The 14,500-nt window shown below is 51.8% G+C and overlaps 1 protein-coding gene across 1 annotated transcript in view; it reads left to right on the plus strand.

Moving 5' to 3' along the window:
* LOC144949154 (protein sel-1 homolog 1-like) overlaps positions 1–14,500 on the plus strand; it is a 39,833-nt gene that overhangs the window by 5,270 nt on the left and 20,063 nt on the right. Inside the window, 7 exon segments of the mRNA XM_078879033.1 lie at positions 4,881–4,986; positions 8,072–8,234; positions 8,872–8,925; positions 9,325–9,384; positions 9,778–9,859; positions 13,257–13,411; positions 13,557–13,613. Of these exon segments, the coding sequence (XP_078735159.1) occupies positions 4,881–4,986; positions 8,072–8,234; positions 8,872–8,925; positions 9,325–9,384; positions 9,778–9,859; positions 13,257–13,411; positions 13,557–13,613 (677 nt within the window).

Genomic DNA, 14,500 nt, shown 5'->3' on the forward strand with positions numbered 1-14,500 from the left:
GCCACCAGCTGGTACCAGTCATCGGCAAGTCCACTCAGCTCCACGTCCTCCTGGACCACGTCACTCCATCTCTTTTCTAGCCCCTGCCCGCGCCCGTTTAGCCCCCTCAATTCGGCCGAACAAAAGCTGTTTAGGCATGCCGTTTACTGGGCATGCGGGGTACATGACCCAGCCAACGCAGCCTTGCCTGCCGGAGGAGCTCACCGATGGGACTTTGCCCAGATCTTTCAAGGATTTGTGAGCTCCTCACACAATCCAGCCTGGTTAAACCCAGGATGGATCGTAGGCAGGCCAGCCGAAATGTTTCTAACCGGCAAAGATGCTCCGTTAGGGGGGACCACATTTCGCAAGCGGAGAGAAGGGAGGGGATGACCGTGGCCGAGAAGACCTGAAGCTTCGTGCGGAGCAACAGACCAGGTAGCTTCCACACAGCGTTACGCAACCGATGAAAGGATATTGCCACTCGACTGATTCGGAGTGAGACCTCTGCTGTTAAACCGGAGCCGGTCATGAGCACACTGCCCAGGTATGGGATACTCTCCACAACTGCCCCATCACCGATTGGGAGTTGTGGGGGTGGAGTGTCCGATGGTACAAAATACCCAGGCAGGTGCTTAGTTTTGGTGGGGCTGATGGTAAGGCCCCACCTCTTAGTGGCACGCTCCACGCTCAGCAGCAGCATCTCCAACTCCTCCTCTGAGTGAGCAGCAATTACCAAATCATCGGCATACATAACGTGGTTGAGCAATAGGGAACCATCCCTTGACCGCACCCGGGCATCGATCAGCCTCCCATTATATCTGTACCAAATGGAAATTTCCCCAGTACAGCTATTGAAGGCTTCATGAACTACACAGTCGAAATAGATGTTAAATAATGTGGGAGCCAGAGGACATCCCTGTCGCACCCCAAAGTGTACAGGGAAAGGCTCTGACTCCCGGCCACGTAGTTTTACCCGGGCCCACTCACCATCATGAAGGTCTCGATTTAAAGCTTTCGTGACTGCAGGGATTCATCTTCTTGGTTCTTTCGGTAAAGTCACGTAGAAGGGAAGTAATAAAATAATAAAAATAAAACATAATAAAACAATTCTCACGACGTTTCGGCCACAACGCAAGCAGCCGTCCTCAGGCGAAGAATGAAACACCACCAAGCTTGGAGCGTATATTTAAGCTGGGTTAGAGGGGGGGAGGTGGGAAGAAGAGCGCCTAGACAAAATAATTTGCATATCAAGAGGAATTCAGCATATGGAAAATGCGTAGGAGGTGGGCTGGGGGGGTTCCAAATCAATACTATGCCCGTGCATTATGCAGGATTAGCAGCATCAAAGGGGGGGGGGTGAGGGGGGTAGCATTAACAAAGGAAAGGAATGTTAATAGTATGTAGCTGCAGTTACTAAACAACCACATAAAAAACTAAAGTATAAACTGCATAACAAACTAAAGTATAAACTACATAGCATCATCAGTATACTTACTATATTCTACAATAAGCTGAGTTACTAACAGTAAGTAATACATACAAAATTCTACGTTGTAAAAAATTATATAATATGCTTCCATCTAAACTTTATTCTCTTACATCACACGCGTCTATACCGTACTATATACTGCCATAGACAAACCCAACATTAAATGACATACTGTATTGCTATAAACCACCCTATACCTTATACATTTTAATATAACACTATGTATTATTCTACCCACCCTAATGTGTATCGAAATGGTTTATTACGTCCTTCCAGTGATTGCTAAGCCAGAATCCATCTTCTCGGTTAAAATTGTCTCTGTGTTTGTATATGTGGATCGCCTCATGAACGAATCTCTCATGGTAGCCAGATGGCTTGCAGAGAACCTCTGTCTTGGAGAAGTCAATGTCATGTGAGCCCACTGAGTTGTAACAGTGATCTGCCACGGCTGAGGTGTTTGTCCTACCGTGTTTCAGGTCAGCTTTATGTTCACGGATGCGGTCCGAGACATGTCGTTTGGTTTCCCCAATGTAACTGCTACCACAGAGGCAACTTAGTTTGTAGACACCAGGGTACTGTATGTCTGGAACCACATCTTTTACAGACGGTACCAGATCACGGATTTTATGTACTGTGTTGAATCGGACCTGGATCTTGTGTTTAATCAGGATTTTGGAGATCTGTTTTGTGACCCCAGCAATGTAGGGTAAGGTGATGGTCTTGAAAGGCTCCTCAACAGGATCCTTCTTGATGGTTGGAGTGATGGCTTTGCGGATTGTGTAGTCGGAGTAACCATTAGCCTTAAGAGCTTGGCGTACGTGTTTGAGTTCACTGGAAATGTGTTCATGGTCGGAGATGCATTGGGCTCTATGATATAGAGTCTTGATGAGGGAATTCTTCTGGGATGGATGGTGGTGGGAATCCGGTTTTAGATAAGCATCCGTATGGGTGGTTTTCCTGTAGACAGAGTGGCTCATTGAACCATCAGGTCTCCTTTTGATTAGGACATCCAAAAAGGGTAGCCTGCCATCATTTTCGACTTCCATGGTGAATCTTCCACCCAGCCATCATGAACACATTTCCAGTGAACTCAAACACGTACGCCAAGCTCTTAAGGCTAATGGTTACTCCGACTACACAATCCGCAAAGCCATCACTCCAACCATCAAGAAGGATCCTGTTGAGGAGCCTTTCAAGACCATCACCTTACCCTACATTGCTGGGGTCACAAAAAAGATCTCCAAAATCCTGATTAAACACAAGATCCAGGTCCGATTCAACACAGTACATAAAATCCGTGATCTGGTACCGTCTGTAAAAGATGTGGTTCCAGACATACAGTACCCTGGTGTCTACAAACTAAGTTGCCTCTGTGGTAGCAGTTACATTGGGGAAACCAAACGACATGTCTCGGACCGCATCCGTGAACATAAAGCTGACCTGAAACACGGTAGGACAAACACCTCAGCCGTGGCAGATCACTGTTACAACTCAGTGGGCTCACATGACATTGACTTCTCCAAGACAGAGGTTCTCTGCAAGCCATCTGGCTACCATGAGAGATTCGTTCATGAGGCGATCCACATATACAAACACAGAGACAATTTTAACCGAGAAGATGGATTCTGGCTTAGCAATCACTGGAAGGACGTAATAAACCATTTCGATACACATTAGGGTGGGTAGAATAATACATAGTGTTATATTAAAATGTATAAGGTATAGGGTGGTTTATAGCAATACAGTATGTCATTTAATGTTGGGTTTGTCTATGGCAGTATATAGTACGGTATAGACGCGTGTGATGTAAGAGAATAAAGTTTAGATGGAAGCATATTATATAATTTTTTACAACGTAGAATTTTGTATGTATTACTTACTGTTAGTAACTCAGCTTATTGTAGAATATAGTAAGTATACTGATGATGCTATGTAGTTTATACTTTAGTTTGTTATGCAGTTTATACTTTAGTTTTTTACGTGGTTGTTTAGTAACTGCAGCTACATACTATTAACATTCCTTTCCTTTGTTAATGCTACCCCCCTCACCCCCCCCCTTTGATGCTGCTAATCCTGCATAATGCACGGGCATAGTATTGATTTGGAACCCCCCCAGCCCACCTCATACGCATTTTCCATATGCTGAATTCCTCTTGATATGCAAATTATTTTGTCTAGGCGCTCTTCTTCCCACCTCCCTCCCTCTAACCCAGCTTAAATATACGCTCCAAGCTTGGTGGTGTTTCATTCTTCGCCTGAGGACGGCTGCTTGCGTTGTGGCCGAAACGTCGTGAGAATTGTTTTATTATGTTTTATTTTTATTATTTTATTACTTCCCTTCTACGTGACTTTACCGAAAGAACCAAGAAGATCATGAAGGTCCTTATGATCGTAAGCGGAGGGTCAGGGACTCCGAAAGCACGAAGAACAACCCAGAGCCCAGGCCTAAGATGGTATCATAGGCCTTGACCAGGTCAATAAAGCAGAGATGTAAGTCTTTTTGGAATTCCCTACACCTCTGCTGTCGCAGACGGACAGAAAATATGGCATCTGTACAGGACCGCCCTTTCCTGAAACCGCATTGGGGCTCCGCAAGCCTTTCCTCAGCGCGCCTAGCAAGGCGATGTTGAATATTTTCCAGGACCTTTCCCGGCACACTGAGGAGTGAGATGCCCCTGTAGTTGTTACAGTCTGTGCGGTCTCCCTTCTTAAAGAGGGGGACCACCAGGGAATCCTTTCAATCTTGCAGAACCCGTCCAGTGGTCCAGACTGTTGTTATGATGTCATGTAGGGCAGTCTGTGCACAAACGCCACCCTCCCTCAGCATTTCGCTTGGGAGATCATCTCTGCCCGGTGCCTCTCCTGGTCTCAGACTCTGGATCGCCTTCAGTACTTCCTCAATAGGTGGCACCTCAGCCAGCCACTCACAGGGGGTGACTTCTTCCAATATTTGAGGCACCGCAGCCTCAACAGGGTCATCCCCACTTTGTGCCACGATGTTTTCCTGGCTGAGGGATTTCCCCTCCCTCAGGACCTCAGAAATGCTCAGCAAATCTGCACACATACACACACACCCACACACGCACAACAATAACCGCCATTCACCACTAAGTGGTGGCGACGTCACCACGCACACACACACACCCACGCACACAATCGCACACACACCCACACACACTCTTACACGCACTGACACACACTTGCACACACGCTCACACACACTTTCTCACAGTCACACGCTCACGCGCACAGTCACACGCTCACGCGCACACTCGCTCACATACACACGCTCACACTCACACTCTTACTCTCACACGCTCACATACTCACACACACACACACACTGGCACACCGCGGCTCCGCTTGCGCCGTCCGACCTCGTCGTGTCGCCCGCTGTCTCTCGGCCCAGCCGACGAGGAGGCGACGAGGAGGCTGCGTCTGCAGGAGGCGGAGGAGGTGTACCACTCGGCCATGCGCGTCATCAACGGCACGGGCGGGAAGAGCCGCAAGCGCGAGTGAGTGGCCCCTCGCCTGCCCTTCACCTTTGACCTTCGTGCCGCCCTCTTTCTGCAGCGCCTTGGAAATCGTCCATGTCACGTTTTATTGGTGTTTATGTTACCAGGTGTAAGGCGCCCACTGGGCTGCGTGTAGCTCTTTCTGTCAGAATCAATCCTGGTCGCCGCAAATGATAGCCCAACGGAAGTGGCTTGTCGTCACGTGGACATTTAAACCTTATGGCGGGACCCCGGGGTCCCATAAGCCCCTGGCTCTCACACAAACTGCGTCGCGACGTCATTTTATGTCTGTTGAAGGTGAACGACACGGCGATCTATTCCTCTCGACGAGCTCTACACGACGCGCTAATCAAATTTCGATTTAAAGCTTTCGTGACTGCAGGGATTCATCTTCTTGGTTCTTTCGGTAAAGTGACTTTACCGAAAGAACCAGAAAGCGCTAATCAAAGTTTCAAAGTTTTGTTTCTTCTGCACATTCCTCCTCGCTGCTGCGCTTGGACACGACAACAGAACGATCTGCGCCAGGCGGGTCGCGGCGTTTATGTGCGCGGTGGGAGTCGCCAAAAACAAATTCATTAATTACGATTTTGACTTCCGTTCATTCGGGACCCCGGGGTCCCGCCATAAAGTTCATTTATAGCAGCGGGCAAAATACTCTTAAAACGCGTGACTTTGATTCTAAATGTGTAGAGCAAAACCGGAGGACCCTGGATAAAAATGTTCACACGACCATCCAAAGAGAGAGAGACAGACGCAAACTCCATATATATAAAGCAGGCATCAGGGTCCTGATCGATCCAACGACCTCCTGCATACCAGGCGAGGTAGTTAACATCTCATAGCCACCGCAGCACCCCTTGTTGCTGCCTTCGTGTCACCTTTGACCTGGTGATGACCTCCTGACCTTGACCCGCTTTCGACGTGACCTCACCCTGCCGAGCTCTGGCTGTGTGTGTGCGGTGTGCTGGGTGCTGTGTGCGCTATGCGCTGTGTGTGGTGTTTGTGCTGTGTGTGTGCTGTGTGTGCACTGTGTACTGTGTACACCCTGTGCTGTGTTTGTGCTGTGTGCTGTGTTTATACTGTGTGTGTGCTGTGTGTACTGTGTGTGTGTGCTGTGTGTGTTTGTGTAGTGTGTACTGTGTGCTGTGTTTATACTGTGTGTGTGCTGTGTGTGTTTGTGTAGTGTGTACTGTGTGCTGTGTTTATACTGTGTGTGTGCAGTGTGTACTGTGTGTGTGTGCTGTGTGTGTTTGTGTAGTGTGTACTGTGTGTGTGCTGTGTGTGTGTGCTGTGTGTGTTTGTGTAGTGTGTACTGTGTGTGTGTGCTGTGTGTGTTTGTGTAGTGTGTACTGTGTGTGTGTTGTGTGTGTTTGTGTAGTGTGCACTGTGTGTGTACTGTGTGTGTGTTTGTGTAGTGTGTACTGTGTGTGTGTGTTTGTGTAGTGTGTACTGTGTGTGTGTGTTTGTGTAGTGTGTACTGTGTGTGTGTGTTTGTGTAGTGTGTACTGTGTGTGTGTGTTTGTGTAGTGTGCATTGTGTGTGTGTAGTGTGCACTGTGTGTGTACTGTGTGTGTGTTTGTGTAGTGTGTACTGTGTGTGTGTTTGTGTAGTGGTAGTTTCCGTGAGTGCTGTGTGTGTTTGTGTGTACTGTGTGTGTGCTGTGTGTGTTTGTGTAGTGGTAGTTTCCGTGAGTGCTGTGTGTGTTTGTGTGTACTGTGTGTACTGTGTGTGTGTGTGTGTGTAGTGTGTGTGTTTGTGTAGTGTGTACTGTGTGTTTGTGTACTGTGTGTGTGTTTGTGTAGTGTGTACTGTGTGTGTGTGCTGTGTGTGTTTGTGTAGTGTGTACTGTGTGTGTGTTTGTGTAGTGTGTGTGTAGTGTGTAGTGTGTGTGTGTTTGTGTAGTGTGTGCTGTGTGTGTGTGTGTTTGTGTAGTGTGTACTGTGTGTGTTTGTGTACTGTGTGCTGTGTGTGTGTTTGTGTAGTGTGTACTGTGTGTGTGTACTGTGTGTGCTGTGTGTGTGTAGTGGTAGTGTCCGTGAGTGCGGGGAATCTGTCCGTGCTGGCCACCCGGAAACGGGCCCGGCACCCAGCTCGGTGCGGCGGCTTCGTGGGCTCGGCCCCCTCCCCTACATCCCCCGGAATCCCCCCTTCCCCCATGCTCTAGGTCAGGGGTCGGCAATCGTGCTGCTCATTGAGGACTGCGTTGTGACGTTATTTATTAAGGACCGTCACCGTCTCGTATTCACAACCGCCTGCATTGCGGCTATTGGGAATATTGAGGTATTTTTTTTTACCAAATTCAAAATAAAAGTCTCTCCTTGCTCTTTTGGCTACCGTCCATCCACAGTCGGAGCGACTTCCTGCCGCTCCACAGGAGCATTGAGGCCTCGGTTGCCCTGCTCCTGCCTACAGCCCTGCGGGGCGCAGTGGGGGAGGCATGAACACGTCGGGTTCATTGATAGCGGAGGGGGTGATGATGGGACCGAGTGACTGCCCCCAACCAGGGCTTGAACTCTCGACCCTTCCCCTTGTGAGACGCCCACTCTACCGGCCGGTTCTTGACCACTTCCGTGTAGCGCTGCTGCTGCCGCCACCACCGTTGCTGCTGCTGGCGCTGTTGCTGCTGACTCTGCTGCTGCTGCTGACTCTGCTGCTGCTGCTGACTCTGCTGCTGCTGACTCTGCTGCTGCTGACTCTGCTGCTGCTGGCGCTGCTGCTGCTGACTCTGCTGCTGCTGGCGCTACTGCTGCTGACTCTGCTGCTGCTGACTCTGCTGCTGCTGCTGCTGACTCTGCTGCTGCTGCTGACTCTGCTGCTGCTGCTGCTGACTCTGCTGCTGCTGACTCTGCTGCTGCTGCTGCTGACTCTGCTGCTGCTGACTCTGCTGCTGCTGCTGACTCTGCTGCTGCTGCTGCTGCTGCTGACTCTGCTGCTGCTGCTGCTGACTCTGCTGCTGCTGCTGACTCTGCTGCTGCTGACTCTGCTGCTGCTGCTGCTGACTCTGCTGCTGCTGCTGCTGCTGCTGACTCTGCTGCTGCTGCTGCTGACTCTGCTGCTGCTGACTCTGCTGCTGGTGACTCTGCAGGGGCTACAAGCTGCTGGAGCATGCGGCGGAGCTGGGCAGCATGCGCGCCGCCGAGCGGGTGGCGATGGCGGCGCTGCTGGGGGAGTACGCGCGGCAGGACGTGAGCACGGCGCTCGCCTCGCTGCAGACGCTCGCACAGGGCGGCTCCCCCAGAGCGCAGACGGTGTGTACATGTGTACGTGTATACGTGTATACGCGTGTGTACATCTGTGTGTACGTACGTGTGTGCGTGTGCACGTTTGTGTGTATGTGTGTGTGTGCGCGTGTGTGGACATGTGCGCGTGTGCATCCGCACGTGTGTGCATGCATACATATGTTTGTACATGTGTGCACATATGTATGTGTGCGTGCGTTCGTACGTGCGTGCGTGCATGTGTACGGACGTGCGTGTGTGTGTGTGTACACATCACACACAGACAGAGATCCCACATATAGCATAAACAGATTTTGGGGGCAAGTGCTGTTAGCGAGTAGTAGCTCCTATAAAGACCGCCACTGTGGCACACGAGGGGGTGGGTGGCCAGCGTCGCGCCCGACCACCAAGTTCAAAACTCTGCGTACAGCACTGGGCAGGAGCCTCGTGAAAAAGAGTCTTGAGACTTGGCAAGACTTTCCTGGGTAAGCGAGCGTAGTGGTGGTGGTGGTGGTGCTGGTGGGGATGAATAATTATCGGTGATCATTTAGCATTGACCGTGGAACTGCGATGGTCTGGCAAACGTCGTGCCCCACTGCGCCCCGTAACCACCACCCCCCCCCCCCCATTACTGCCCCCCCACCCGCCCGTTTCCACCCCCGTGCAGGCGCTGGGCTTCATGTACGCCACCGGCATCAACGTCAACTCCAGCCAGGCCAAGGTACCCCACGCCGGTTCTGTTTGGCTTCCTGTGGCCCTGTGTGTTGGGTGTCTGTGACGCTGCTGCTGTGTGTGGCTGTGTGTGTTGGGTGTCTGTGACGCTGCTGCGTGTGGCTGTATGCGGGGTGTTTGTGGCGCTGCTGCTGTGTGTGGCTGTGTGTGTGGATGTGTGTGTGGCTGTGTGTGGCTGTATGTGGGATGTTTGTGACGCTGCTGCTGTGTGTGGCTGTGTGTGTTGGGTGTTTGTGACGCTGCTGCGTGTGGCTGTATATGGGGTGTTTGTGGCGCTGCTGCTGTGTGTGGCTGTGTGTGTGGATGTGTGTGTGGCTGTGTGTGTGGCTGTGTGTGGCTGTGTGTGTTGGGTGTTTGTGACACTGCTACTGTGCGTGTGGCTCCGCAGGCTCTGGTCTACTACACGTTCGGGGCACTCGGAGGAAACCTGATGGCTCACATGATCCTTGTAAGTGGGGCAGTCATCCAGTTGTGCTGTGTATTTGTGTGTTAAAGTTGCCGTGCATGAAGTATTGTGTGTGCGGTGTGTGTCATGAGTGTTGCATGTGTGCTGCGTGCAGTGTATGCTATGTGTGTTGTATGAGTGTGTGGCGTGTGTGTGCGTGCTTTGTATGTTATGTTTGTTGTATGTGTTGTATGAGTGTGTTGTGTGTGTTATGTATGTTGTGTGTGTGTTGTATCCGTGCTATGTGCCTGTGTGTGCCGTGTGTTGGGTTGTATACGTGCTACGTGTGTGTGCCGTGTGCTACGTATGTTGTGTGTGTGTGCGCTGTGTATGTGCCGTGTATGTTACGTATGTTGTGTGTGCTACATGCGTGTGTGTGCCGTGTGCCTTGTGCAGGGTTACCGCTACTGGGCGGGTGTTGGGGTTGCTCAGAGCTGCGAGTCGGCACTCACTCACTACCGCACTGTGGCCAACCAAGGTACTCGCGCGTTCACTCCACAAGCCAACGCTCCACTCGGCTGCATGGCTCTTTCTCAGAAGCGGCCTGCCCATCACAGACGATAGCTCGATGAAGTGGCTCCTCGTCATCATGGAAATGTAGAGCAGCCAAAAACTCTAAACGCATGGTGATGTTGATTCTAAACAGGAGGAGAAAAATCCATGCGACCACGGGGAGAGAGAGGGAGACACGCCAACTCCAAATATACAGCGGCAGGCGTCATCAGGGTCGTGACTGTGTGTGACTGTGCGTGACTGTGCGTGACTGTGTGTGACTGTGTGTGTGACTGTATGTGTGACTGTGTGACTGTGCGACTGTGTGACTGTGTGTGACTGTGTGCGACTGTGTGTGTGTGACTGTGTGTGACTATGTGTGTGTGACTGTGTGTGACTGTGTGTGTGTGACTGTGTGTCGTTGTGCGTGACTGTGCGTGACTGTGTGTGTGACTGTGAGTGACTGTGTGTGACTGTGTGTGTGTGACTGAGTGACTGTGTGTGACTGTGTGTCGTTGTGCGTGACTGTGTGTGTGACTGTGAGTGACTGTGTGTGTGTGACTGTGAGTGACTGTGTGACTGTGTGTGTGACTGTGTGAGTGACTGTGAGTGACTGTGAGTGACTGTGTGTGACTGTGTGTGTGTGACTGTGTGTGACTGTGTGACTGTGTGTGTGTCTGTGTGTGTCTGTGTGTGACTGTGTGTGACTGTGTGTGACTGTGTGCGTGACTGTGTGTGTGTGTGTGACTGTGTGTGTGTGACTGTGACTGCGTGTGACTGTGCGTGACTGTGTCTGACTGTGTGTGACTGTGTGTGTGTGACTGTGCGTGTGTCTGTGTGACTGTGTGTGTGTGACTGTGTGTGTGACTGTGTGTGACTGTGTGCGTGACTGTGTGAGTGTGCGTGTGTCTGTGTGACTGTGTGTGTGTGACTGTGTGTGACTGAGTGAGTGTGCGTGTGTCTGTGTGACTGTGTGTGACTGTGCGTGACTGTGTGAGTGTGCGTGTGTCTGTGTGACTGTGTGTGTGTGACTGTGTGTGTGTGACTGTGTGTGTGTGACTGTGTGTGACTGTGTGTGTGTGTGACTGTGTGAGTGTGCGTGTGTCTGTGTGACTGTGTGTGTGTGACTGTGTGTGTGACTGTGTGACTGTGCGACTGTGTGCGACTCTGTGTGTGTGACTGTGTGCGACTGTGTGTGTGTGACTGTGTGTGACTATGTGTGTGTGACTGACTGTGTGTGACTGTGTGTGTGTGACTGTGTGTCGTTGTGCGTGACTGTGCGTGACTGTGTGTGTGACTGTGAGTTACTGTGTGTGACTGTGTGTGTGTGACTGTGAGTGACTGTGTGTGACTGTGTGTCGTTGTGCGTGACTGTGTGTGACTGTGTGTGTGACTGTGAGTGACTGTGTGTGGCTGTGTGTGTGTGACTGTGAGTGACTGTGTGAGTGACTGTGTGTGTGACTGTGTGAGTGACTGTGTGTGACTGTGTGTGTGTGACTGTGTGACTGTGTGTGTGTGTGACTGTGTGTGACTGTGTGTGTGTGACTGTGTGTGTATGACTGTGACTGGGTGTGACTGTGCGTGACTATGTGCGTGACTGTGTGTGTGTGACTGTGTGTGTGTGACTGTGTGTGACTGTGTGTGTGTGTGACTGTGTGAGTGTGTGAGTGTGCGTGTGTCTGTGTGACTGTGTGTGTGACTGTGACTGTGCGACTGTGTGCGACTCTGTGTGTGTGACTGTGTGCGACTGTGTGTGTGTGACTGTGTGTGACTATGTGTGTGTGACTGTGTGTGTGTGACTGTGTGTCGTTGTGCGTGAGTGTGCGTGACTGTGTGTGTGACTGTGAGTGACTGTGTGTGACTGTGTGTCGTTGTGCGTGACTATGTGTGACTGTGTGTGTGACTGTGAGTGACTGTGTGTGGCTGTGTGTGTGTGACTGTGAGTGACTGTGTGTGACTGTGTGAGTGACTGTGAGTGACTGTGAGTGACTGTGTGTGACTGTGTGTGTGACTGTGTGACTGTGTGTGTGTGACTGTGTGCGTGACTGTGTGTGTGTGACTGTGTGTGTGTGTGACTGTGACTGCGTGTGACTGTGCGTGACTGTGTGCGTGACTGTGTGTGTGTGACTGTGTGTGTCTGTGTGTGTGTGACTGTGTGTGACTGTGTGTGACTGTGTGTGTGTGACTGTGCGTGTGTCTGTGTGACTGTGTGTGTGTGACTGTGCGTGTGACTGTGTGTGTGACTGTGTGTGACTGTGTGCGTGACTGTGTGAGTGTGCGTGTGTCTGTGTGACTGTGTGTGTGTGACTGTGTGTGACTGTGTGCGTGACTGTGTGAGTGCGTGTGTCTGTGTGACTGTGTGTGTGTGACTGTGTGTGTGACTGTGTGACTGTGTGTGTGTGACTGTGTGTGTATGACTGTGACTGGGTGTGACTGTGCGTGACTATGTGCGTGACTGTGTGTGTGTGACTGTGTGTGTGTGACTGTGTGTGACTGTGTGTGTGTGTGACTGTGTGAGTGTGTGAGTGTGCGTGTGTCTGTGTGACTGTGTGTGTGACTGTGACTGTGCGACTGTGTGCGACTCTGTGTGTGTGACTGTGTGCGACTGTGTGTGTGTGACTGTGTGTGACTATGTGTGTGTGACTGTGTGTGTGTGACTGTGTGTCGTTGTGCGTGACTGTGCGTGACTGTGTGTGTGACTGTGTGTGTGACTGTGAGTGACTGTGTGTGACTGTGTGTCGTTGTGCGTGACTGTGTGTGACTGTGTGTGTGACTGTGAGTGACTGTGTGTGGCTGTGTGTGTGTGACTGTGAGTGACTGTGTGTGACTGTGTGAGTGACTGTGAGTGACTGTGTGTGACTGTGTGTGTGACTGTGTGACTGTGTGTGTGTGTGACTGTGTGCGTGACTGTGTGTGTGTGACTGTGTGTGTGTGTGTGACTGTGACTGCGTGTGACTGTGCGTGACTGTGTGCGTGACTGTGTGTGTGTGTCTGTGTGTGTGTGACTGTGTGTGACTGTGTGTGTGACTGTGTGTGTGTGACTGTGCGTGTGTCTGTGTGACTGTGTGTGTGTGACTGTGCGTGTGACTGTGTGTGTGACTGTGTGTGACTGTGTGCGTGACTGTGTGAGTGTGCGTGTGTCTGTGTGACTGTGTGTGTGTGACTGTGTGTGACTGTGTGCGTGACTGTGTGAGTGCGTGTGTCTGTGTGACTGTGTGTGTGTGACTGTGTGTGTGACTGTGTGACTGTGTGTGTGTGACTGTGCGTGTGTGTGTGTGACTGTGTGTGACTGTGTGCGTGACTGTGTGAGTGTGCGTGTGTCTGTGTGACTGTGTGTGTGTGACTGTGTGTGTGACTGTGTGCGTGACTGTGTGTGACCGTAGTGGCGAGTGACATCTCTCTGACGGGCGGCTCGGTGGTGCAGCGGATCCGTCTGCTGGACGAGGCCGAGTCCCCCGGCTCCAGCTCGGCCATGTTGGACGACGACCTCATCCAGTACTACCAGTTCCTTGCCGAGAAGGGCGACGTGCAGGCGCAGGTGCGATCGCTCGCCCGCCCGCCCGCTCGCCCGCCCGCTCGCTCTTCTGCTCGCCTGCTCTCACTCACCCGCCCGCTCTTCTAATCGCCCTCTCGGCCAACTCGCTCGCTCGTGTGTGTGTCCCCGTGTCCCCCGTCATGACCAGGTGGGGTTGGGCCAGCTGCACCTGCAGGGCGGCCGAGGGGTTGAGCAGAACTTCCAGGTGAGGGTGCTGCGTGAGCCTCTGTGTGAGTCTGTGGGTCTCTGTGTGAGTCTGTGGGTCTCTGTGTGAGTCTGTGGGTCTCTGTGTGAGTCTGTGGGTCTCTGTGTGAGTCTGTGGGTCTCTGTGTGAGTCTGTGGGTCTCTGTGTGAGACTGTGGGTCTCTGTGTGAGACTGTGGGTCTCTGTGTGAGTCTGAGTCTCTGTGTGAGCCTGTGGGTCTCTGTGTGAGTCTGACTCTCTGTGTGAGTCTGTGGGTCTCTGTGTGAGTCTGTGGGTCTCTGTGTGAGTCTGTGGGTCTCTGTGTGAGTCTGTGGGTCTCTGTGTGAGTCTGTGGGTCTCTGTGTGAGCCTCTGTGTGAGTCTGTGGGTCTCTGTGTGAGACTGTGGGTCTCTGTGTGAGTCTGTGGGTCTCTGTGTGAGTCTGTGGGTCTCTGTGTGAGACTGTGAGCCTCTGTGTGAGTCTGTGGGTCTCTGTGTGAGTCTGTGGGTCTCTGTGTGAGACTGTGAGCCTCTGTGTGAGACTGTGGGCCTCTGTGTGAGTCTGTGGGTCTCTGTGTGAGTCTGTGGGTCTCTGTGTGAGTCTGTGGGTCTCTGTGTGAGACTGTGAGCCTCTGTGTGAGACTGTGAGCCTCTGTGTGAGTCTGTGGGTCTCTGTGTGAGTCTGTGGGTCTCTGTGTGAGTCTATGGATCTCTGTGTGAGCCTGTGGGTCTCTGTGTGAGCCTGTGGGTCTCTGTGTGAGCCTGTGAGTCTCTGTGTGAGACTGTGGGTCTCTGTGTGAGACTGTGGGTCTCTGTGTGAGCCTGTGGGTCTCTGTGTGAGCCTGTGGGTCTCTGTGTGAGTCTGTGGGTCTCTTTGTGAGTCTGTGGGTCTCTGTGTGAGCCTGTGGGT

The sequence above is a fragment of the Lampetra fluviatilis genome, chromosome 52 (genome assembly GCF_964198595.1).
Source record: "Lampetra fluviatilis chromosome 52, kcLamFluv1.1, whole genome shotgun sequence".
NCBI classification, from domain to species: domain Eukaryota; kingdom Metazoa; phylum Chordata; class Hyperoartia; order Petromyzontiformes; family Petromyzontidae; genus Lampetra; species Lampetra fluviatilis.